The 25,799-nt window shown below is 48.5% G+C and overlaps 1 protein-coding gene across 1 annotated transcript; it reads right to left on the reverse strand.

Annotated features, from left to right (window-relative positions):
- Positions 1 to 1,688: 1,688 nt before the first annotated feature.
- On the reverse strand, positions 1,689 to 24,233 carry LOC148161673 (putative phospholipid-transporting ATPase IIB). The gene is made up of 3 exons (XM_088020649.1): positions 24,103 to 24,233; positions 5,218 to 5,330; positions 1,689 to 2,057 (listed from the first exon to the last, which is right to left on the reverse strand). The coding sequence occupies exons 1-3, from the start codon at positions 24,224 to 24,226 to the stop codon at positions 1,731 to 1,733; spliced, it is 564 nt and encodes a 187-aa protein (XP_087876775.1). The 5' UTR covers positions 24,227 to 24,233; the 3' UTR covers positions 1,689 to 1,730.
- Positions 24,234 to 25,799: the final 1,566 nt, after the last annotated feature.

Below are 25,799 nucleotides of genomic sequence, written 5' to 3' on the forward strand. Positions count from 1 at the left end.
TACAGAAAAAGGCAGATACACAAAAAAGACTGAAGAAAACAAAATTGTCAGTCCCCGTGCCACGCAGACAGGATGAAGGGTGCCGGTGTGTCCCCTGTGGCTCCCAGGAGACGGCAGACATGGACTGAGGGCGCCTCTGGGAACGAAACCCATCAGGATGGTCGCAAGCAGCTTTCGAGGAATAAACAGGCAGGACTGGCTGCTCCCAGCTGCAGGGAAGCAGGACACGAGCCCCTGCAAGCCGGCACCCACAACACACAACTACACAGTCCTCTCTGGCCCAGGTCCCAAGCCGGCTCTAGCTATGACTCACAGAACGCCTTTCCTAACACGGGAAACTCACAGATTTATCTTCTGACCTCTTAATTAATTTTATTCAGCACAACAGGGACGCTCTTGTCAGCGCTGCAAACTCTGCAGTACACGTTACACCCCAGCACCTTGGCGCTCTTGGTTTCATGCTGTGGTTCCCAGCGGCAGCCTAAGGCCCCAGCCCTTCAGCCTCCCCAACACAGATATCTCAGGGGAAAGCGGCGCGCAAGTTCCTTGCTGTGATGTCATTACAGAAGGACCTCGCTCTTCTGAAATACTCGTTTACGAGAATCACTGGGCTCCTCTCTTTAAAACATTAGATCAGGGGCGCCTGGGTGGCTCAGTTGGTTAAGTGACTGCCTTCGGCTCAGGTCATGATCCTGGAGTCCCGGGATCGAGTCCCGCATCGGGCTCCCTGCTCAGCAGGGAGTCTGCTTCTCCCTCTGACCCTCCCTCCTCTCATATGCTCTCTCTCTCTCTCATTCTCTCAAATAAATAAATAAAATCTTTAAAAAAAAAAAAACATTAGATCAGATTTTTCTTTTTTAAACTGTGATGGATGGTACTTTTTGGGAGTTATTACACGATCCAATTTCCTACAGTATTTAAAAAAAAAAAAAGAAGGTTGTTTGCTTATATTGCTTCCATGGTTGGTTTGATTACAGAATCATCTCAAGAACCTTGACTAAAAGGGAGGGCATAAGAAAACGTTATTTAAAATATACTGGCTGAACAGGAATTGGGCAAATTAATTTAACAATGACTTTTATCAATCTAAAAATAAAAAAAATGGGGGCGTCTGGGTGGCTCAGTCGGTTAAGTGTCTGACTTTGGCTCAGATCATGATCCCAGGGTCCTGGGATCGAGCTCTCCGCTCAGCAGGGAGTCTGCTTCTCCTCTCTGCTGCTCCCCCTGCTTGTGCTCTGTCTCTCTCTGACAAAAACAAATAAATAAAATCTTTAAAAAAAAAAAGTAAAAAAATGATGTAAGGTCAGAAATGACTAATTTGCCACATTGAAGATTTTACTGTTTCTGTCTTCTGAAGATTTTTGAAATGATTTATAGCCCAATTCTCTTTTGAAATAGATATGCTATAGCTAAATTCTGCCCAAACAAACGAACAAACCTGGAAATTTAACACGTAAGCCTGACAATTCATGTGGAAGTAAGAAGATGGGATGATGAGGGAGGAACAGTCTAGGCGCCAGCAGCTTTATTAAGATCTGACTCGGTCACAAATCAGTTTACAAATCAGTAAAACTCTGATTTTTCTCATGTGTTTTCCAGTAACTCAACTCTTAGGCTTTCTGGGGTAAGTGGACACACCAGGACCAAATGCACGAATCCCAGAGAGCCATGTGGCCTTCAGGCCTGGAGCTAAGGCACCATTAGACACGATAATAAAGCTCCCCTTGCATTCATGCCCCTGGAAGAACGAATTCTTGTGCCTCTGAGGCAGGTTTGTATCTGAGATCCTCTAAGAGGCCCCAACTGACCTTGTCAGGGCTGGCGGCCTGGTAGGTGCGGTTCCCGTCGCTGAAGTCCTGGTCCGCCTCTGCGTACTCGGCCTCCGCGATCACGCCGGCTCGAGGCTCATACACGGGGGTCACGTTGTGGCACAGCGCAATGGCCTTCACAGCTTCGTGGACTCGACTGCTAACACTTTTTCTCACTTTGGGAGCTGAGGACTGGGCCTTTCTTGGTGGTGTTGAACTGGTAGCATTCCCGCTAGCTTGAGACTGCATCTGATAAAATACGAACGTCACAAAATTAAAGAGACAACGTAGTTGATACTGGAGTTACCAGCACGTGTGATTTTTATGAGTGCATCAGTGAGGGATGAGACAAGCAGCTCTTAGGGAACGGGCTCGCTCACGTGACGTGTCCGTGCTAGCGCCGTAAGCACTCGCGTCTCCTGGTCGGCACGGCTACCAAACTGTTGCAGTACTTAGAGTCGGAGGGTTTTCCTTTTCTACATTCACTTGATCCATAGCATTGGCTTGCTAAGTCCGTAATAAGTCATGTTTGTTCTCCTTGTAAAGATGGGGTGAGTTAAAGAGCAAACCAGAGCCATATGCTCCTAACTGCTTTCATGTTTCGTTAAAAAGTGCTGTACCTGAAGTGGACTAAAGCTAAAAGCAGGAAAAAATACTTACGAATCTTCCTTTAATACAATAAAGGAATCCAGCCTGTCACAGCCTCTGTATTAAGAGCTAGTTTTGTGCATGACAGTAACCCCGGCATCTGACGAAAACTGATCCTCACCTCCTATTTCAGACTCTTGCGCTCCAGACGTGACTCCCCGCTCCCTCCATTTGGCTCCCCCTGCACCAGGCTGCATTCGAGGGCGCTCGCCTCCGTCAGTGGAGTGGCCATTCCCCCCCGCTCCAGGGGGAGGTGGAGCAGGACCACAGAGGCTCCTCGGTTACCTTCATGGCCACTTGTGACGGCCCTCCTGAGAAAGCCAGGCTCTCGCTTTTGGACGGGGCATGCAGAGCCACCGAGCCGTGACTTCTCTGCCCGTGAAGTCACAGTGCTGTCTAATGAAGGGTTTGCTCGTGCAGCTCAGCAGCTGGCACTGCCTCTCCCCTGCGCTCGCCTCCCACCCGCCTGCTGCTTGCACGGCAAAGGGAGAGCGGCACGCAACACGGCTGACTCCCCTTAGGACTCTGTTTATCGATGGCTGTAGAATTTCATTTCACACAAATGCCATTAAAGATTATGCCCTCCATCACCAAATGCTTCCAGAGGGGAAATATAATCAGATTATGAAAGATTCATGTTACATTGCAGTGGACCTGGTAGACTATTATCATCTTAATAAAAAGACAGAATCTCAGTAATAAAATCAATTTTACAAAAGAGTACTATCTAACCAGCCAACCAACAGACAGCTTCGAAAAAAGATTTTTAAAAGACCTCCTCCGTGGAAATAAGTATTAAATATCTGCTATTTTTATACACTGACTCATCCTTTCTGTTTCTAAATTTTCTAGAAAACAGCTTATTTGGAGCTATTAAAATCATATTCATGCATAATGTAAATTTATTTTTTAAAAACAGATTTTACCTGGTACTGTTTCGACCTAGACCTAGATTACCAGGAGAAGGGAAGACCTATTCCTTCTCCTTTTTAGATTTTCCTTCTGTTAATAAATGTTCTAGGTTACAAAATGCTCTGTATTGCACTGAGTGACATCCAACTGAAGAAAGGGCTTGGTTTTAAGTATATGTGTGCTTGTGTAAGTGATCATTACATCCAATAAACACATATGCATTAGATACTTTTCTTTTGACAGCGTCTTGAAAAGTAAAGTATACGCCGTTCTGGTAAACATTACAGAAGAAAGAGGTTTTCACAAACTGAATGTAAGGCAGACAGTACACCTGAATTCGGTCAGAGCAGAAACTGTTCAGGGCGTGTGTGGCTCAGCCCCGTCTGTGGAAGTCAAGTCAGAAGTATGACCATCAATACACAGGGCCTACAGCCTCTGGGGGCGCCGCTGCCAGACGGCCCGTGGGAGCCTCGAGGCGGCAGTGGTCTGTGTACATGCGAGGCCCCGCTTCCCTGGGGGGCGGGTGATGGCACGTTTGCACCTGATATATGCTGGCCTGTTACAACGGGGGTGCCCGAACCTCACAATAGGCCAGCAGAGAGGCAGAAAAGCAGCCTAGGGAAGTGATGGCTGGCACTGGGTTCAAACCACAGCCTTGTGTGTGCAGCATCTTAGACACCCTGGGCTTGCAAGGTTTGGTTACCCAGAATCAGTGAATTCAAATGAGTGCAACACGAACGCTACCTGAGAACAGGCTAGGGGACCTCTGCGGCCTAAACTGACCTTTGCAGAGTGGCCTGTGTCTGCCTGCCCCACACCCTGTCATCTGTGGGAACACGTGGCCCTGTGGGCCCCATGTCAGGATCTGGCGTGTCAGGACCTTCCCGGGCCACAGACGCACTTGCAGAGCGCACGGCCTACCAAGTCTCTGGCAAACACTGTGGCTACTAGGCTGTGTATTTCCTGTCCCTGCAACTTCAGAGAGCTCCTGAAGCTCCAGGGAAAGGCCAAGACTTAGGATATACGCCCCCTGCCTCCACCCAAGGAGTCCTTATCTGATCCAGACACAGACGATGTATTTGCAGATGAAATAACATGACATTTGAGTTTCACTTCACAGTGATATGGTGAAGGAGGAGAGGGCTACGGAGGGAACCAGGTCTGCGGTGCATGGACAGCTGCTGAGGCCGAATGACAGGGACACGGGGCTCACGATCCCGTGTGTCTACTTCTGTTTATGGAAAAGGCAAGAAAATATGAGAAAGTCTTACTAATTATGAAGAAACCCAGAGGAACTGGTAAGAAACACCTGTGATGCAGTATTCTACTTAATAGTCTTAAAAATACTACCTATCCTGAGTAATCTTTTGGAATATTTCACTAAGAAAATTATTTAATATGAATAAATGGTTTAAGGTCATTATATCCTTTCTATTATTTTACAATATAGAAATGCTTATTCAAAATTGTTCAGTGGCTCAGTCGGTTAAGTGGCTGCCTTTGGCTCAGGTCATGATCCCAGGGTCCTGGGAGCGAGCCCTACATCGGGCTCCTTCCTCGGCGGGGAGCCTGCTTCTCCCTCCCCCTGCTTGTGCTCTCCCTCTATCTCTATCAAATAAATAAATAAATAAATAAATAAATAAATAAATAAAATCTTTATAAAAAATAAAAAAAATAAAATAAAATTGGTTCAAAAACTGCCTCTTGATTTATAAATTAGAACTGAGTGTTTTAGGACATTCAAAGATGTTTGCCGATTTCCAGATCAGCGGATACAGTGGGTTCAGGCTGGTTCGACAGAGCCAGGCACTTTTGCAGGCAGCTCCCGTGCGGATGCCAATGAGCTTACCTGTGAGTATGGATTCCTGAGGTGGCTCTGGATCTCCTCCATCGTGTCTGCTCCATAAGACACAGTCCCCAGGTGCAGCCTCTTAAACACCATCTCGTTCTGGGTGAGGGTTCCTGCAACAAAGACCAGGTCACAGAGGAAAGCTCATCAACGGGACCAGGACTCCCCATCCCGTACGTGGACCTCCACGGGCCGAGCTCTCATAGCGGGGCGCCCCTCGGCAGTGAGAATGCTCTGCTCTGTAATTCCAGCAGCTAGGAATGTCCTTCCCCACTGAGGACAAGTGTCCCTCCCAGATCCCTCCGGAAGAGCGCGATAACGTGAAGGGCTCTAACTACCTGAAGAAAGTGTGGCCTCTGTCTTTCAGTTCAGATGCATTGTTTGGTACAAATATAACTTCTGCCTGTTCTGAAAGAGACAGGCGTGAAACTGGAAAACAGAGTCACTACCTTTGTAATTATACTCTAGAACACTGCCTGAGAAAGACATCAACTAGTCCCAAATAAGCGTGCCTACCAGTTTTTTAAAAAAAACACCCAATTTTGAAAAATTAAGTATTTTTAATTGAACAGAAACAGATGCATTTAACCCTTAGCACCACTTGCATCATGTGGAGCAACAGAAAGGTCAGTAAGCAGGGAGGCACGTTCTCTTTAGCTGGGCTTCTGCCCGGTGAGCTGCCTGGAGGTGCTCACGTCCCTCCAGATGGCCAGGGCTCACTCCTGGGGACAGCCAGTCCATGTAGGCCAGGCACTCACGTGTGCTTGAGCATGAGGAAGTGCTTCACCCCTGGTGTGTAAGGAAGTCAGTTAAGAGAGGAGCACGCACAGGTCAATTTTATGAGATGTCTTGGGTCTGCCAAATACAGTGAAGTAACATCACGAAAGGCAGCAAGACGTTAACATTATTTCAAAAACGGTGAATTTTCATTAAAAGTGACACATAAATTCACAATGTTACACATCTTCATGACTCTGAAAACCCTAAACATTGTGTATGTGTATCACTTAATATAAAAATGCACACACAATACGCACATAGGATTTTTGCTTACTGGGTTTTCTAGAAGTAAAGCAACCTGGGGAAGTGTGAACACCTGTGAGCATGGGCGTCAGGTACGGTAACGAAAAGTGCGGTCATGTAGGCCCCCGGGCTTTTCTGCACTTACCTCACAGCTCACAGAAGGATCACCCACTGACTGATGTAATTATCAATGTGGGTATGAACAATCCTATCCCCAGTCAGTTAGAAGCTGGGCTTTCCACACGGTTACAAGGCACCCATAAAATATTAACTAACTTCTGTTTTCTTTGGCACATGTGATGTGGAAGATATAATAAAAAGTGTTTTCACATCTATCCATGACTCCATACACATTGGTGTTCAAAACAAAATAGCTCAGAACTCCCACTACAGGACAGGAAGGCTACGTTAACATGAAGGAAAATCCGTATTTCATAACACTGTTTCAGAGACTGTTTTGAATAACCTTCTTACAAGAATGGATAGAATACATACATTAGGGTCTCATAAATTTCAAAGAGCAGCTCTTCTCAGGGATGCTGATCAGTTTTAGAAATTTTGCTTTTTCAAAATTCTATTTAGCCCGTTTAGTACCTCAATTAAATGGCACCTAAGTTTCCTGAAATCAAAATTATGTGAGAAGTACAGTTTAAAAGGGTTTCCTGGTTATGTCATCCTCATTAAGTAAAGCAGAATTAATTAAAATAGTTTAAAGAATGTAATTAAAAACAATTCAGCTTCCAAATGAAATAAGGAAGTTCTAGAAATTATTTACATCAAAGATTTGAGATGAAGACGATAGTTACCTATCATCAAAAGCTAATGAAATTGTACATTAATTCCTGTTAGAATAAGCACCAAGCTCACCTCTGTTACGTGTGCCCAAATGAGCAGTTCCCTGAAAATTTATTATTTAAAAAAAAATATCTTACTTATCAGATTGACATCATTAAAGAATTTCCTGTAGACACTTTTTCCTCTGACATACACTGAATGTGAGGCTTCTAATCTATGGTGGGCTGTGGTATGAGGCAGTTTATAAATACGATGACAATAAATAATGCTTTTCAACCTTTTTATTACTAACAATTTTACACGTATGGCAAAAATAAGAATACTACGCCTGCACAGTTCCTACCAAGAATAAACTACTATTTCTTTAGGTTTGTAAACCACTGAACGCAAGTGGCAAAAGACCCTAAGCGAAGGGTGCTCTGCCCTGCTCACTGGCTCACACCGCGGGATCCGCGGGGATGGAACGGGGATGCGCCCAGTTCACCCAGTGCGAAGACCCACCGTCTCACAGTGCTGTTGCTGGAACTGGGTGGATCACTTCCGTGTTTCTTTTTTGTGAAAACTGAAGGCTGACATACACTATCTGTTTCAGGTGTACACGGCAGCGGTTCGCTATTTTTATACAAAATGCTCCCCGTCTAAGTGCGGTCGCCATCTGTCACCGCACGGCCCTAGTACAGTATCACCAGCCACACTCCCCATGCGGTACTGTACATCCCCGGGACTCATTTGATAACCGGAGGTTTGCGGCTCTCCCCCCTCCTCCGCCCCCTCCCCTCTGGCAACCACCCATTTGTCTCCATGTCTTTGAGTCTGTTTCTCTTGTGTTTGGTTATTTGGATTCTGCAACTTTGGCTTTCTCGGACTCATTTCACTGAGCATCATACCCTCTAGGTCCATTCTTTTTGTCAAAAATGGCAAGATTTCATTTTTATGGCTGAGTAACATAGGTCTCTACCACCTCTCCCGTATCCATTCATCTACGGATGGATGCTTGGGATGTTTCCAGATCTCAGATGTTGTAAATAATGCTGCAAACATAGGGGTGGTGTGTATCTTTGTGAATTAGTGTTCATTTTGTTTGGATAAACACCCAGAAGTGCGATTGCTGGATCACATGGTGATTCCTTTTAATGTCTTGAGGAACCTCCACACCGTTTTCCAGAGGGGCTGCGCCCGCTTGCGTTCCCACCAGCCGTGCACGGCGGTTCCCCTTTCTCTGCATCCTTGCCGACACCTGTTGATTTTAGCCACTGTGACCTGTGTGAAGGAGATGTATCATCGTAGTTTTGATTTGTATTTCTCCCACGATTAGTGATGTTGTGCATCTTTTCATGTGTCTACAGGTATTCTTTGAAAAAATGTCCTTTCAGATACTCTGCCTATTTTTAAACTGGGGCGTTTTAATTGTTTGATACTAAGTTGTCTAAGTTCTTCATATGTTTTTGGATATTAACCCCTTACAGGATGGATGACTTGAAAATATCTGCTCCCATTCAATAGGTTCCTTTTTCATTTTGTTGATGGGTTTCCTTGGCTCTGAAGAGGCTTTGTAGTCTGATGAAATCCCATTTGATGGAATCCTGTCTGTTTATTTTAGCTTTTGTTGCCCTTCCCTGGAGAGACAGTTCCAAATAAATGTTGATAAGGCCGATGTCAAAGAGATTACTGCCCGTGTTCTCCTCTGGAACCTCTGGTTTCTGGTCTTCAGTCCTGGGTTCATCTTGTGTGGTGCGGGACAAAGGGCCGGTTTCCTTCTTCCGCACGCTGCTGTCCAGCTCTTGTGGCACCACGTGCGAGGACACTGTCCGCTCTTGCCCTCCTCGTCCTGCCTTAGTTGCCCATTTACGGGTGCGGTTTTTTCTGTTCCCCTGGTCTGTGTGTGTGTCGTGCTGGGGCCACACTGTTAGGATTCTCTGGCTTTGCAGACATTCTAGGGTCTAAGGTGTCACCATTCCCAGATCTCATGGTGCCCAGCTCCACCCACTCTTCCTCTAGGATGGTTGTTCTACCCTGTGGACGCACAGCCTTGGCCTCCCCTTCCGCCACCTGGCCCGCACGCCCCCTGACCAGCAGCACCCGCCCCTGCCGGAGCGCCCCCTGAGCGCCTGACTGCGGGCACTGCCGCCCCCCTGCCGCCCACCCCCTCACCGTGAAACACCGGCTGAGGCTGGCGAGGGGGTCCACAGGCACGCAGGCGGAGGCGGGTGACGGAGCTGCCCCACACGCCGCCCTCATCATGCTCCGTCCTTTCTGCCAACCCTCAGACCTCCTCACACCAGCCGCACAGGTGTGGTGCGGGGGCTCTGCCGCGGCTACATGTACTCTGGGGCCCTCACCGCTCATCCCGACTTGCGAGACTCGGGAATGGCTTCTGACCTCCTGACTGGTGCCACCTTCCTAGAATAAGGACCCTTCATTCTCCTCCCTCCCTCAAACACAACCAGCAATGTCCACCGTCTACATGAAATGTCAGCTGGGCAGCGCACTTCACGGCTGCTGGGACCTGCCAGGCCCCTGAAATGCTAGACGATTACAGAATTAGAGCTCTCCAGTTTAGAAAATAGCAACTACCAGGAATCTCAATGAAATGATAGGAAAAAATAAGAAACATATGCATTTCATAAGAAACTACTCTAGTTTAAAGAAAAAACTGCTACCTCACAAGGAAATGTGTGATTCCTCCCCCTGGGTGGCATGCCTACCATAGGCCTTTCTCGTGTCCGCCAGCCTCCTGAGTAAGGGCTGCTGGCCTCTCTTCTGACTTCTCCTGCAGCAATTCTGGATTCCACAGCGGCACAGGGGGCTGCCCGCATCCCCTGCCTGGCACCCCACTGGCCGTCCCTATGTCGAGTAGCGCAGTATCAGACCAGTGCCCGGCACCGCGCAGCATATCAGCTTCACGTCACCGTCATGTGTGGATCTGCACGGCCAGCATGGCCATCAAGATGCAGAGGCGTCCCATCTGCACCAACATGGTCCTCACCTGCATCCGTGGCCACATCCACGCCCTCGCCCACCCCTAGTCTGGCACGACCCATCAGTTCTTCACCGCGCTGATTCTGTTTGTGACAATGGCCGTCCAGGCTGCCCGCCCAGCAGACATGAAAGTCCGACCCTTGGCCTTCTTAGACTCCATGCTGGCCTGGGAGCTGGGTCATCTGGACAGCCAGGAGAGGTTGGAAGTCTAGGGTCCCCACTTGGTCTTCGGAGACAGAGGGTGGGGCCTTTGCTGAGCACAAATGGACAGGGAACACTGTGCAAGCTGCTGCTGCACCATGCGCTGACTGGACACACTTACATGTGGCCATGGGATGGCCACCGCCGTGGTAACTCCTCCGTCCATCACATCATCATGGGGCCACCTGTGCTGTGCTTTCTCCAACGGCTGGAATGGAAGCATGAGTGTTCCCGTCTTGCCAGGCTGCTCCTTCGGTCACAGAGAGCAGCTCTTCTCAGCCTGTCTGTGCCCACTGGCATTTCTGCATCGCTGGCTTCTCCAGGCCCCAGTCTGGGCACGAAGCGGAACACCAGGGAACTGACTGCTGGTCCTCCTGATGGGGCGAGCCTGCCTTCCTCCCTCCCCGCTCACGGTCTTCTTGTGTGCGCTGCACATAGCACGTCAGGTGTGTGGTGTGCTCAGCAGGACAGACAGGGAGAAGAACATCCACTCCATCGTTCTGGAATTGGAGGCCTTCATTTATATTAAAAGTTGTAAATACTTGTTGTACCCTCTCACACCCTGGGATCACCTAGTTTAGGTATATAACCTCTTCCAACTTTTCCACTGGTAGAGACAAGTATGCATTTATAAACTATTTTTTCACATGACTACACACAGGGGTATTCCACGTTATTTTTAGGGGGTATACCATAAACCCAGTATGGTACACAAGGTTCTGCTGGATCTTCCTCCCAAACACGGATACTCAGATGGTTTAAAATTTTTTGTTATCACCAAAAAATGCAGCTACAAAACCATTATTTATGTGGGGTAGATTCTTAAAGATGAGATTTCGGAGAGTACAGTTTGAATTTACATATAGGGCCATGCCAGTGACCCACACGTTATACTGACCAGGATGCCTTCCGCCCACATTGGGTGCTCAGCAAGGCCGTCGACTGGCATCAGCTCAGAATCACAGAACTGTTCAGAGGCACTTGCCCTAAATTATGTTAAGATTTGACAGTTACACATTTACTTACCTAGTGATAAATTTACATTTATACTGGTCTCCTTATGTAAATTCTACTATCCATATATACCTTTTTTTTAAAAAAGATTTACTTATTTATTTTGAGAGAGTGAGAATGAGAGAGAGAGAGAGTACAGGAGAGCGGGGAGGGTCAGAGGGAGAAGCAGTCCCCTCGCCGAGCAGGGAGCCCGATGCGGGACTCGATCCCGGGACTCCAGGATCATGACCCGAGCCGAAGGCAGTCGCTTAACCAACTGAGCCACCCAGGTGCCCCTATCCATATATACCTTGCAAATGCTCACGTTCTTAAGAAGTCTTGAGACTACACACTGTTATAATAAAACATTTTGGTTTTAAATGAATAGTTTTTCTTTGAAGATTGCATGTATTTTACATCAAGGCAGCAGAGTGGGTAGGACCTCCAAGGTGCCCATGAGATTAGGTCTCCTGCTCCACGGCCTCAGATCAACAGGGTGGGGATGCTGCGTTCAGGCTGGGCAGTGGCTCTGTGTCTGACTGTGTGCATCCCAGCAGACCCTGAGCACTGCTGCCCACTCACCACCTGGGGGATTTTAAATCCTGATACCCAAGTCACAGCCCCTTATCACCTGGACCAGAGTGCCCGGGGAGAGAGCTGGTCTCTACACAAGGCAATGGTGGTTCCACGCAATATCTGGAGTGTGGGAAAAGGAAGGATCAGCTTCAGAGAATTAAGAGGAACGTAAACCCCACACTCCTGTGCCTCGGTGTTAAGACACCACGCTTCCAGCAATCGGTCCCCCTCACGTTGATTCTTTCCCTTCACCATTGAGTATGCTGTCAACTGGATCAGGGCCAAGACACCGAAGAGACAAAGCTCAGTGATGGCTGCTTGACCTCGCTCCCTTTCAAACGCACTTCCATGATCACCTCAACTGTACCGTGTGTATGAGAACTATGTTTATTTCACGCTTGGTATCAGCGTGTCCTCCTCCCACACTCTCCACTCATCATGGAAAACGGAATTGAAACACACGATTGCCTCCATTGCCAAGGCGGTGACATGATACTGCTGTCCAACAAGCACGTCCCCATGACCCAGCGTGAGCGAGCCGTCCCAAGTCACAGCCAGCCTGTCTGGGAGAGGGTGTGGGCATGCCCAACTCACAAACCCAGACAGCATGTGAACAAAGGCGGGGGCGAACACACGCTTACCACGAGTTCACAGTCCGCACGACGTAAGGAATACAAAAGTGCATCGAAGTAAAAAGTATGACAAAGAAACCCAGACCCCTTGGCTGCATCAGTACCGCACGCAGCAGACAACCAGCCACTGGAAGAAACCTGCTACGACACTTCACCGAAGACACAGGAATGAACAGGACGTGCGCAGAGGGCACAGGTCGGACTGCGTTCTCCTGCGTCTTCTCCAGGACCCGGGGTCACACTGGCCTCTCCAGCACCAAAGATTCTCCTAAAGCAGTACTGCAGGAGACCTCCTCCTCACGCCGGAGGAGACATTGATACGTGGAGCACGGCAGCACGCATGGCCTCTGGCGTCTGTAAGCTCGGGCACCTGACACTGGGGATGCCTCTGCTCTTCATGCACGTGCTGACTCTGTCAGGTCATGAACCTCTGCTTCCCAACGGCAAGATTAGGAAGTAATTCTAAGGTTCATGGAATTAAATATAGTACTAAGTATAATGATTGAATGACACTTTAGTTTTATCAAGGCAAAATATGCCTAAGCACCTGATTTAGCTACATCTCGTCCTTCATTAAGCTAAGTGTAATATCACATATTTTAACGTCCCAAATGTTGGCAAGGATGTGGAGAAAGGGGAACCCTCCTACACTGTTGGTGAGAATGCAAAGCTGGGGCAGTCACTCTGGAAAACAGTATGGAGGTTCAAGATGTTGAAAATAGAGCTACCTTACAACCCAGCAATTGGGTATTTACCCAATTACTAAATACCCCAAATACTTTGGGGTATTTACCCCAAAGATACAGATGTAGTGAAAAGAAGGGGCACCTGACCCTCAATGTTTATAGCAGCAATGTCCACAATAGCCAAACTGTAGACAGAGCCCAAATGTCCATCGACAGACGAATGGATAAAGAAGACGTGGTCCATATACACAATGGAATATGACTCAGCCATCAGAAAGGATGAATACTGAACATTTACATCAATGTGGTTGGAACTAGAGGGCATTATACTGAGCGAAATAAGTCAATCAGAGAAAGACAGTTATCATATGATCTCACTGAAACGAGGAACTTAAGAAACAAGGCAGAGAATCATAGGGGAAGAGAGGGAAAAAAATCAAACAAGATGAAACCAGAGAGGGAGACAAACCATAAGACAAACCTCTTACCTCTAGGAAACAAGTTGAGGGTTGCTGGAGGGGAGACGGGTAAGTGGGGGATGGGGTAACTGGGTGATGGGCAGTAAGGAGGGCACGTGATGTAACGTGCACTGGGTGTAATATGAGACTGACAGATCACTGACCTGTACTTCTGAAACTAATATGTTATATGCTAACTGATTTTAATTATAAATGAATAAATAAAGAGGAAGGGGAGGTTTGGCAGAAAGATACAGGATGCTGACACCAAAGGACAGAAACGGAAACAATTACATTACTGTTTCTCAACCAGATGAAAAAGTTTTCTAGCTAGAGCCCAAGGCTGGAAAGCACTGAACAAAAAAGCAGAAGACGCTTTGTTACGTAATACCCTCCTGTCCTGAAAACTGGATCTGTTGGAAAAACTGTTTTTTTTTCTTTTTTTAATTTCCTGACTTTGCAGACTATTGTTACTTGTGGTACTTAACACGGATTTAGGAATACGCGAATATTTTTAAAAGCAGATGACAATATGTTTAGAGAAAAACCACGTGTCCCCCTGAACTGGTTTTTGGAGCCACGCACGGAGTTATTAACGGCTGGCGGTCAACGCCACGAGGCAGCCTCGGAGTGCGAGCAGGAAGCCGCGCTGCGGCGGGAAGCGCACCTGAGACACGACGGGGTTGTGTGTGGGAGGTGTGGCTGACGGTTCTTCAGACACGTACCTCATCCTGCCCTCAGGTGTGAGCCCCTCTGCACCTCTGCCTCGGTGGGCCGGAGAGAAGCAAGGGGAACCTGGGCGGGTTTGTGGAGAGGAAGGTCTACAGACTTCCATGCTCATGCGGCTTCCCTGGAGGGGCTGACGAGGAGCTGGTCCCGCCGGGAGGTCCCGAGGACAACCAGGCGCCGGCACACGGATGCTGCTCTAGTATGGGAGCTGACCTCAGGAGAACAACGCTGACTTAGAATGTCTTATGGCCAGACGCCCGACTGTGTGCAAACGCACCCGGGACACCCTCGGGGCGCGTGCTGGAGCATCGCTCTCACAGTGCTGTGTGTGCGTACGTGTGCATGTGCACATGCGTGTACACAGGTGTACCGACTGCGGGGATAAAGCAGAACATGCAAGAAATTTCAACTACAAATGTGAGAACAAGAAGTGCCAGGAACTGACTTCCGGCAATGTGTTTTCTGTCCCAACCCGTCTGCGTTTCTTAAGGGAAATGTCCAACGTACCCCAAAGCGGACAGAATGGCATCATGTAAAGTGGCGAATGGAGGCCTCACATCAGCAAGGACCACCTCAGGGCCACGCTCCTGGGACCTGCCACTTCCTGCCTGAGCGTGTCAGCTATTAACAACAGAAGGGGCTGCTACAATAAATGTAACCCCCATGTTATCACAGCAACAAACAGCAGGAGCTCCTCAGCATCAAATACCAAGGCCAGGCCTGGTTCCCGTTGTGTTTCTACACTGTTTGCTTGAGTGTGGGTCCAGGTGAAGCCTCCTGAGCCCAAGGCCACAGTCTTCTCTGCTCTCTCGTTCTTCCTTGTAAATGAACTTGCTCCAGTGTGTTCCCTACGGTCTGGACTTGGGTGCTGATGGGCCTCTGGGCTCTGCAGACACTCTGTGCAGAGGCAGAGCCCCTCTGTCAGAGGCACATCCGCCCGCCTCTTCCTGTGCCAACGATCAGGTCCTATGCCCATTAACCCACCACAGCTTGAGGGTGGCATCTCTCTGAGTCACATGGTAGATGGTTTACTCAGAGCATCTTGCTCCCGAGACTACTGAAGACGAGCATTCTGGCATTCCCAAATGCAATACTCCATGTGGACAGCAAGTATTTTCCAAAACCAAAGGCACATCATGATTACTGCTCCGATCACAGACTGTTTCTAGACAGCAAATCTGGAGCTGTAGAGTGACTGCTATTTTATTTTATTTTTTATTTATTTATTTTTAAAGATTTATTTATTTGAGAGAGCAAGAATGAGAGAGAGAGAGTACATGAGGGGGGGAGGGTTAGAGGGAGAAGCAGGCTCCTCGCTGAGCAGGGAGCCCGATGCGGGACTCGATCCCAGGACTCCAGGATCATGACCTGAGCCGAAGGCAGTCGCTTAACCAACTGAGCCACCCAGGTGCCCCGAGTGACTGCTACCTTAATACACTGCTTTAGCTCACTGTCCTCAGTCAGCCTGGTGATAGCATTTTAAGTTCTGAGATGAAAACTCCAACTACGCAGTTACGTTTGCTTCCTGCTGCCGTTTGGAGAACTCTCTAGAGTAATGCACAAAGACCCCTTGAAATTATGGGAGGCCACAGAGTTCCCATAGACACATACAAGCACATGCTAAAATAGTAAATACACTGTTGCATTTAAAAATTTAGTTTAAAATAATTAAAAGATAACATATCCAGATTTAAACTATTTCTTTCTTCTTTTGGGCTTTGTTTACATTTATTTTTTATTTTTTGGGTTATGTTTATAAAGATTTTTATTTTATTTTTTTATAAAGATTATTTATTTATTTATTTATTTATTGAGAGCGAATGGTAGAGAGAGAGCACGAGAGGAAGGAAGGTCAGAGGGAGAAGCAGACTCCCCGCTGAGCAGGGAGCCCGATGTGGGACTCGATCCCGGGACTCCAGGATCATGACCTGAGCTGAAGGCAGTCGCTTAACCAACTGAGCCACCCAGGTGCCCTATAAAGCTTTCTATTAAGATAGATACCTAGAAGTTCTTTATTCTGGTGCTTCATGGAGCCAAAGAGAATGAAACAAAAGACAAGTTTAGAGTAGTTTCTGAAAACTCAGCAGTTTAAAAAAAATGATCATTTTAGGTCTTCAATGTAGGTCTGTGATCCATCTGGAGCTAGTTTTTGTGTGTGGTGTGAGGTAGGGGTCCCCCTTCATTCTTCTGTATGTGGACGTCCTGCTCTCCCTGCCTGTCAGTTGAAGGGGCTGGTCCTCCCCAGTGAGGATGGCGGCACCCGTGCTGGAATCCAGTCGACCGGCAGCGTCAGGCTTTAGTTCCTCCTGGCACACCGTCCTGGCAGCCTTATTGGAAGTCGTCTGAGTGTCCAGCTAGGGACTGATGTCCGGACTGTGGATGCCACCCCCTCGATCTCAAGGTCTGTCCTCACACCAGCACCATCCTGTCTTGATCCCTGCAGCCTGGTGGCAGGCTCTGGGATGAGGAACTGTGGAGTCCTTCCATTTGCTCTTGTCCCAAGATTGTTTACACCACTCTGGGCGCCCAACCTCCCTGCATTTCCACAGGAATTCTAGGATCAGCTTGTCAATTTCTCCAAAGAAGGCAGCTGGGATGTTGAGAGGAATCGTGTAGAATCTGTAAATCAATTTGGGGAATCCTATTGCCATCTTAACACTATAAAATACTGATTTCATTTTTTTGATGCCATCATAAACAGAATTGTGTTCTTAATTCTATTTTTGGATAGTTCGTTGCTAGCGTATAGAAATACAATTCATTTTTGTATATTCATCTTGTATCTCAAACCTTACTAAATTCATTTATTGCTTCTAACAGATTTTAGGGGATTCCTTATGATTTTCTTTTTTTAAAGATTTTATTTATTTGACAGAGAGAGACACAGTGAGAGAGGTAACACAAGCAGGGGGAGTGGGAGAGGGAGAAGCAGGCTTCCTGGGGAGCAGGGGCTTGATCCCAGGACCCCGGGACCATGACCTGAGCCAAAGGCAGACATTTAACGACTGAGTCACCCAGGCACCCCTCCTTATGATTTTCTGTTTGAAGACCATGTCACACACAACTAGCTTCACTCCCCTTTATAGCATGGATGCCTTTCTCTTCTTGCCTACCCGCCCTGGCTAGAACCTTGCTCATAGCAGCATTCTTCCAAACAGAAACAGGAAAACCTACACTAATGTCCCTCAACTGAGATGGAAATGAAATGTGGTCTATCCACATGACGGAGTATCGCCTGCAATAGAAAGCAGTCAGGTACTGAGACACGCGACAGTGCGGGTGAACCTGGAAAGAGTCTGCTGAGCAAATGAAGCCAGACACAGAAGGCCACACGGTGTGAGCTTCCACTCCTGGGAGAAGTCCAGCACAGGCAGACCGGCTGAGGCATACGGTCGACCAGGGGTCACCGAGGGCTGAGCGAGGGCAGGGAAGCAAGGGGGCTGCTGCTGTGCACCAGGTGGCCTTGTGAGGGAGCTCGGACCGCACTGACAGCACACGGTGGTTGTGCCCAACGCTGGCGCGACCTGCCCCAGTGGCCTGCCGTCCGAGTCAAATGCTGCATCTGGTACCCTCGTCCTAGTTGCTGATAAATCACGTTTTATGGAGGTTATAACAGACATATTCAAACAAATGACTATCATTTCATCAAATAAACGATGAAATTTTTGGCTCAGTTATTTTGCCATTTGGATGAATGCATCTGCATCTCGCTGGGTGAGAGACTGGGTTATGGATGCAGACGCTCCTTTATGTAGGGGCGCGTATCTTCCAACATACTAAGGTGAATCCTGGAAGGATCTTTTTAACTTTCAATGATGTTTCTATTTCACAGCAGACCCTGTAAAACGCTGAGCAGGAAAGTCAGGGCGAGTTTGAGACTTTCTACACCCTCTTGTACAGCAGGGGCGTCTAAGGTTAAGCCAGTTACTAAAAGAGTCAGTAATGCAAAACCGCTTTTCAAATCTTAAACAATTTTCATGATTTCAATCAATTGATAGGTCATACAATTTTTGTCATCTTAATTCAACTGTTAGTATGTCCCAAGTCTGAAGCTTCATGATAGGGATGGGCAGACGCCACCAGAAGGCTTCCCCGCGACCTGGCCGTTAGGAGAGCGCCAGGGACGGAAAATGTCTTTGGACAAAAAGCGTGTTTTGTGATTCCTGAAGAAGGAAAATGCTGTAGCTCCTTAATAAGGCAGAGGGCTCTGGAGGACGAGCAGCAAAGCAGGTAGAGGGGAACTCAATTTCTAAGGACAAAGTCCTGCAGGAACACGTCTCAGGGCAGCGACGGAGACGATTCACAGGCAGGCAGAGGACACGTTGCTGGAGACGCAGCTGCAAAGTGTTCTGACCCAGTGTTTGGCGGGTGGCGCGGCCACACCGCAGCTCGTGCGTGGGACAGCCAGGGCGTGGCAACCACACAGAAACAAAGGGAAGTCTGCCCGCGGCACACTGGGGACAGGCCACCCACCCAACCCCATGGACTTCCAGCGCAGGCTCCAGGCCGTGAGCAATGATCACGTGAGATCAACACAAAGCTACTCAGACTTTACCACGAAGCAATGAGGGATGGAAACACAACTTCTAATACCCTGCAGACTGTGGCCATATTCTTTGTTAATCTGTATTTGCTGTAAATGAGGCTTTCTCAGAAGACCGCGGTTCCCAGTACAATAGGCCTCTGTTCAACCACTGCCTGCATCAAGTGCCTCACCTGGGGTGAACAGCCCAGCACACACACAAGTGCGCGCTCCGGTCATGCACAGTGCCAGACCCTGCAGGTGTGTTGGCGCCAGAGGCCCCAGCTGTCGTCTGCAGGCCAGAGAGCCTGTGCCTGGCCCCAGCTTACAGGGCCCCTGGCTTACGGGACATAACCCCCAGCTCCAGGTCTCCCCGGCGAGGCACGCACGCCATGGTCCGCTGCCCCTGCCACTGTGGACACGGCGCTTCCCGCTGCAGAGGATGCGGCCTTGGGAGCTGACACGAGCCGGGTGCAAACCGCACGGCCAAGCCAGGTAACGGGTGCTATCGACACGGTGCGCATCCTAAATGACCTGTCTCAGGGCGTGGTTTGGGAATGCTCTGTCATACAGGAGCATAAAGATTCCCAACAAAGGAATTCGCGGCTCGCTCTAACAGGCTGCAGCCGGAGCGAAGTTTTAGGATTTCCGAGCCCTCCGCAGCACCGCTCTCAGGAGCAGCCGGCGTAGAGATGGGGGCTCCCCAGCGGACTCGGTGCAGACGACCTGCCCTAGCATGCCAGCGCCGTCTGCTCAGTTATCACGGCACGTCCACCATTTCTGGGCAGTGTCAACATGCTCTGCACCCTGGCAGCTAACAGATGTCTGCTCTTGTCGAATGAACTGCTTCATGTTTCACGCACTGCTGGCCACATGCGTCACTATGGCAACATCATTCATTTCAGATCTTACCGGAAACGTGCACCCCAATCAAACCTAATTACACCACACCGCTTTCTTGACCACAAGAAGGAAACTGTAATGCAATTGCGGGACACTTCGTTCTCTGTTCTGCTGGGGCAAACGAGAGGCCGCGTGATGGACGCTTCTTGTCAGAAAGCGTATTGATGAGGCACAAGCCCGATCACGATCACACCGAGGACCGCCTTATGGGCAGGTCAGCAGCGAAAGGCTCCTCACACAGCAGCTCATTCGATTAAGCAGATGATGTCTGCATACGGTCTTACACCCCAAGTTCTCTACCCTCTGCCAAACCACCACCCCCGTCAGACCCTCTGCGATGGTGGAGCCCACCATAGTGACCACTGGGCCCCGGCCAACTGCAGAGGACCTGAATCAGTCACACGACGAGACTACTACAACACAGAGCACAGTTACTTCAGTCCCTGCCGGACGACGCTTCCCAGTAACAACAGATACACAGCTGCGCCGGACCCCCCGGCAGGGCAGGTGAGCGCAAGTTCGAGCCATGCAGCCCTCCCGGCAGACAACGCATGGCTCTGCTCGGAGGCTTGGGGGTCCCCGGAGGCCGCCCGCTGCCCAGAGGTGAGGGCCCAACCCCCGTGTGCCGGCGGCCTCCATCTGTGTGAGAAGCTGGTTTCTAGACTAGTCCTACTACGTGCTGGCAGTGTGGTGACAATTACACAACTCGTCCTCGATGTCCTTCTCCTGCGATTTGGTCCGTGTGGCCTTTAGAAGCAGCCAAGGCAACACTCCCTCCTGAGTGCCCTCAGGGAGGAGGACCCGTGAAGGGCAAGTGCCCGCGGCCCCATGGCCCCAGGGCGAGGACAGGCACAGGGCTGGCACAGCGTGTGGCTCGCCTGATGTGCCGTGGGTGGCGTTCACCTTCCGATTACGGAGAAAGGGTCTGAAAAAGCTCAAGACCAAAAATTTTTAAAAACACTAAAAATGTTTAAAACTCCATGTGGCTCCAACACTAGGAAGTGGTGACAGAGGGTCCCTTCAGTGACTTCTGGAACAAAAAGGCCTTTTGGAAAATGAAATGTGTAAAATTCTCTCACTCACATATTTTATATAATGTTCTGTAATTCTTTTTAAATCTCAGAAGCCCAGATTATTTATTTTTGCTTTGTGAAAGCAGCAGAGTGAGACATGAGGAAAATGGGGTTTTACTTTATGACTCTGGGCAAAACCACTCTTCCTTATCCTGGATGGAACTCAGAATTCAAAGACAAATGGAGGAGCTATGATGAAACAAAGGAGAATGATGACCCCATCACCATTTAAAATGCATACTAAAAAGTTAGCATTTTAAGAAGAAATGATGTCACAAAATCCTTCTTCCCTTGCTGATATCACACATCCAGAGACACGGGAAGAGGAGAGAGAACCAGTCACTCTCAAGCATACTGTGTGCTGACATATGCTTCTCGTTTGCGAACCGACGTGAAATCACAGGCACCACACTTAGCTGTGTTACATGCAGATTTCAGTGGCCACGAGAGCAGGTGGGCTGCAGACAGGACAGCCCAGCCCGCACCTGCTCCCCGGATAAGCACGCCGCGCACCTCACACACAGGGCAGGAGGGGAGCACAGAATTCCGAGAGGGGAAGGCCCCAGACCTTTCTGGGTTCAACATTAAACCGTGACACCGTCATTGCTAGTTAGCATTCAACTGCAAACACTCCACAATTTATGCATTGTACTGATAACCGCTTTTGTTATGTTCAGTCTGGTTTTGTTGTCCAAGATGATGCCATGGACATCCCTGGGCTTGTCTCCTGCTGCGCGTGCGCACGTGTCTCCTTGGGGAGCAGGAGCCAGAGGGGCACCGCGGTGCGCAGGCTGTCGGGGCTCGTCCGTTCGGACAGAGCGGTGGCCACCAGGTAACGCTCCCACCAATGGTGCAGACAAGGTCCTGGGGCAGTGTGCGCCTCAGACAGGTCGGACTTTTCCACACGGGGTGTGGCACTGAGATGCCCACCCTCTCGCTTAGCTCCTGCTCAGGTCTTCAAACTTATATCCATGCAGGCTTTACACAAGTTCTGCTTGGATTTATTTCTAATTACTTTATACATTTTGCTGCTATTCTAATTGGCCTTTTTGGAATTAAGTGCCCCCACTGTTGCTGGTATGTGGAAATGTAGTTTAATTCTGACACTGAATTTGCAGGTGTGACTAAGTCCTTCTGTCATGTGGCACCCTTGCCTCAGGGCTCCGTTGGGCTTCTCTGTGAACACGCACAGATCTGTGCACTTGGGGCACAGCGTGCCTGTTTGTGCGGGACTCCGAGTGCATGCTGCTGTTCCTGGTTTCCGATTGTATTTATGCACAAGGTCCAGGCTGCTGAGTGCAGGGCTGAGCATAGCTGGGCTTTTCCTGCCGCCGGTGGGCAGCCTGACAGCCTCCCGTGCCGCCCCCCACAGACCTGTGTGCTGTAAACTCACAGATTCCCCAGGACGCTCTTCTGTGGGGTCACTTCAGGAATCTTTTTGAGTTTGGGTTTGCTTCACTCCAGCTTCTCCATCAAAATAGTCCCACCTGTCTCCCAGAAATAACTCAACCTCTGCGGAGGCACGCCTGCGTGTCTCCCACACTTTATTCTCTGGATCTTTTCCTGTCGGCTCAGTGAGGATGGGAAGGGAGAAATCTGATGGCATTTTCGCAGCCTACCTTCTTGAGTCTGAGCTCCTCGTTACTTTGGAGTTCTTCGGACTTACGAGCATCACCTGACGGGACAGCCCCCGACGTGCCATAATGACCAACCCTGACCACAACCAAATGCCGCTGGGGTGCCCGGCTGGCTCAGTCAGTGGAGTGTGTGACGCCTGATCTCAGGGTTGTGGGTTTGAGCCCCACGCTGGGGATAGAGATTACTTAAATAAAAACAAAAAAACCCACTCTAAATTAAAAAACAAAACAAAACCACGTGCCACAGGCAACTGGATTTTGACTGGAACTGCAGTAAACCTATCACTTCATCGTGAAGGCAGGCTCTACGCAATCCCGTATCTTCGCGCTGGGGACCTTGCGCTGGAGACTGCAGTCTGTCCCTTCACTGGTTTACGTCTTCCTTCACGTTTCTCTGTAAGGTCTGATCATCCTCACACACGCCCTTCACTCCCCTCACGTCGGTATGCCCACGTGTTTCACACGTGCTTGCGCTACCACGAGTGGGGCCTTCCCTCTTCCGTCCACTTGACACGCAGGGAGCTACTTTATTATTCTGACCTGTGACCTGACACTTCATTGGTTCGTACTCTTAGCAGTTGATTCCCTTGGTTCATTATTTCATCTACAAATATTTGCTCCATCTTTCAGGCAGAGAGCTTATTTCTAGTTCTTGTCTTACTGCAACGGCCAGAATGAAACATGTTAATAGGGCGGTTAGATTTCTCTCTTTCCAGACTAAGCTTTTTCTAGTATTTTATTAAAAATAATGTTGAATTTTACTTGAGACACATTTTATCATATTATACAAGTATCCTTAGTTCTAGTTCACTAAGAATTACTATGAGATATTTTTTAAGACTTATTTATTTTAAAGAGAGAGCATATGTGACTGAGGAGAGAGGCGGAGGGAGGGAGAATCTCAAGCAGATTCCCCCACTGAGCACAGAGCCCAACACGGGGCTTGATCTCACGACCCTAAGACCATGACCGGAGCTGAGATCAAGAGTCAATGGGCAAGGGACTGAGCCACCAGGTGCCCCAAGAGTTACCAGGAATTTAAACTATGAATGAAGAAATCAGGAAGGGATTTCACCTGTTGCTAGGATTTTCACTGGATTCAGTTTATGTTTTATTTATTATGTTAAGGATTGACAAGGATTCTTTGATGGAATAAGGGCAAATAAAATTTGGGGCAGGGACCTGAGGGTGGGATAGTCACTTGGAAGGCTCTTCAGGAGAACATTACTGTCAAAAGACCAAACCCACACACATCGTGTTACATTCTTCCAACAGCTCACAAGTATCATCCTGTAATAAACAGGCAAGCAGTATTTCCTCTCCAGAAGCCGCACTAATAAAACAAAGAACGCTATGGCAGCAGAGAATCAAAAATATATAAACATGTCATTTAAATCTCTAAGGATTTAACATTTTGCTAATTCTAATGATACTGTGTTTATTCAAAGGTGAAGGTTAGTTGTGTGCCAGTGTTCAGCGGAGTCTGGAAAATCCTAAATTTGAATGACTTCAATACGCCGCTACACATGCACGCACGCACACATGCATGCACACACAGACGCGCCAGGGTCACCCTGCACTGGATGCCGGTGAGCGCACACAGGCACATGCACACCATCGTCACCCTGCCCTGGACGCCGGCGAGCACGCAAAGGCAAACATGAACCAGGAGCAGTACCTGTTTTGTCCGTGAGCAAGTACACCAGGCGCCCCAGCTCCTCTGGGATGGTGCTGGTCCGCACAACCGTGCCGGGGATGCTCTCGTCCTTCATGATCTTCCATCCATATGCGGCTTTGCCCATGTCCAAGTTCACACGCAAACTGCCAAACAAAACCGGTTCATTACAATCGTTAGCAGGGTCCAAACCTACACGATATGTTCAAACTCACGTTTTCCATACAGGCGTATTATCTTTAACCTCACGGGAACTAAATAGGTAATACTGTATTTCAGACTTTAAAATAAATGAATTTGTTGACACTTAAGCCAACAAACCTTTTGAGGCCCCTTATCATGTTTGTAGGCGACAGTAAACAGGCTCCTCATCCTGGTCCTCCAGTGGGGCGTGCGGAGGCAGATGTGGGAGGAGAAGGTGGATGTGCGTTAAGTACCCCCGCTCAGACACAAAGGAGAGGGTGCGTGTGTAAGGGGTTTAGGCAGCATCCCACTCGGAACAGATATTCAAAATGCATCATGACCTTGATCCGCTCATTTTACAAGAACAAACAGGATGCTCTCCTGGGACGATGAATGCCGGACCGAACACATCCTGGGAAGACTAGGCCCCTCACAATACCAGGCTCCCGAGCAGGGACCTCCCTGAGGACTGGGGCGGTGGTGTGGCCTGAGCAGAAGCACAGCGGGGGAGAGTGGCAGGAGGTGGGATCAGACGTGGCAGGGGCCAGACCATGGTGCAGAATGTGGGTTTCACAGTCAGGGCAACGGATGAAGGGCTCCTCTGTGACCCCAGCGGCACTCAGCTCCCTGCGGGGCTTACGGACGTGCTCACTCTGCTCCCAACTTCACACACAACCAGCTTTGCTCTCGTTCACATTCAGACTCAAGACCATTCAGATATGCTTCCAATTCTAGAAAAAAATCTGTGCCTGATTGGATTTTGTCAAGAAAAGAGCAGATGTGGTATGTGATATACCTACACAATGCAGGGAAGCTGTTGACAGTCACTCATTATGACCAACACGGCAATTCATACAGATCTACCTACTAAGAAACGCACCCTTGAGAAGCAACGTGGAGGACTCAGAGTCAGTGGAGAGAGTCCAATTTGTAGGTAAGTTAAAGAAAATTAAAATAATCATAATGAGCTATTTGTCCATAAAGCTCACATCTTAAAAATCCTAAGAACTCTGAGGGTCAGAAAGAAGAGTTTTAATTGACAAGTACACAGACTTCCACAGGCAGGCAGGAAGTTTTCAAGAGTTCACAGGGTGCTGCTGGGCTTGGGGCGGAGTGGAAACCCAAGGAGCACCTTCTGGGTTCATCTGCGGTGCTCTCTTCAAATCATGAACGGTTAGGGCTTAATAAAACCACTGCTATTGTCACATAGCTGTAAGAATTTGTTATTTCACGAAATACTGAGTCACAAATAAACGTCAGTGGACTATTTTTGGCTGACGGCACACACCCTCAAGGCCAGTGAACAGAGAATGCGGATAATCTTCAAGGAAAAATAAAACACAAGTTCACTTTACAGGTGAAAACTATCATAGAAAATGTATCTTCAACTAAGACTGAAATACCACACAGGAAGCAGAAGCTTGAGTTTACACACATTGTATATTTTGGTCAAATGTTCATATAGTTTGCTTTTTAATGTTAAAAATCTCTAGAAGCTCAAACCTCAAACACTAAGT

This window comes from Eumetopias jubatus, unplaced genomic scaffold, assembly GCF_037043125.1.
Source record: "Eumetopias jubatus isolate StellerSeaLion01/CBP00866 unplaced genomic scaffold, mEumJub1_p1.0 scaffold_94, whole genome shotgun sequence".
NCBI lineage: Eukaryota > Metazoa > Chordata > Mammalia > Carnivora > Otariidae > Eumetopias > Eumetopias jubatus.

Excerpts from the sequence above, each read along its gene's own strand:
- LOC148161673 (XM_088020649.1), bottom strand. The coding sequence starts at position 24,226 with ATGGGCAAAGCCGCATATGGATGGAAGATCATGAAGGACGAGAGCATC. Across the intron at positions 5,331-24,102 it reads CTTGCTCACGGACAAAACAG|GAACCCTCACCCAGAACGAG; the intron begins GTACTGCTCCTG and ends TCTTTGTTGCAG. Across the intron at positions 2,058-5,217 it reads TCAGGAATCCATACTCACAG|ATGCAGTCTCAAGCTAGCGG; the intron begins GTAAGCTCATTG and ends GTATTTTATCAG.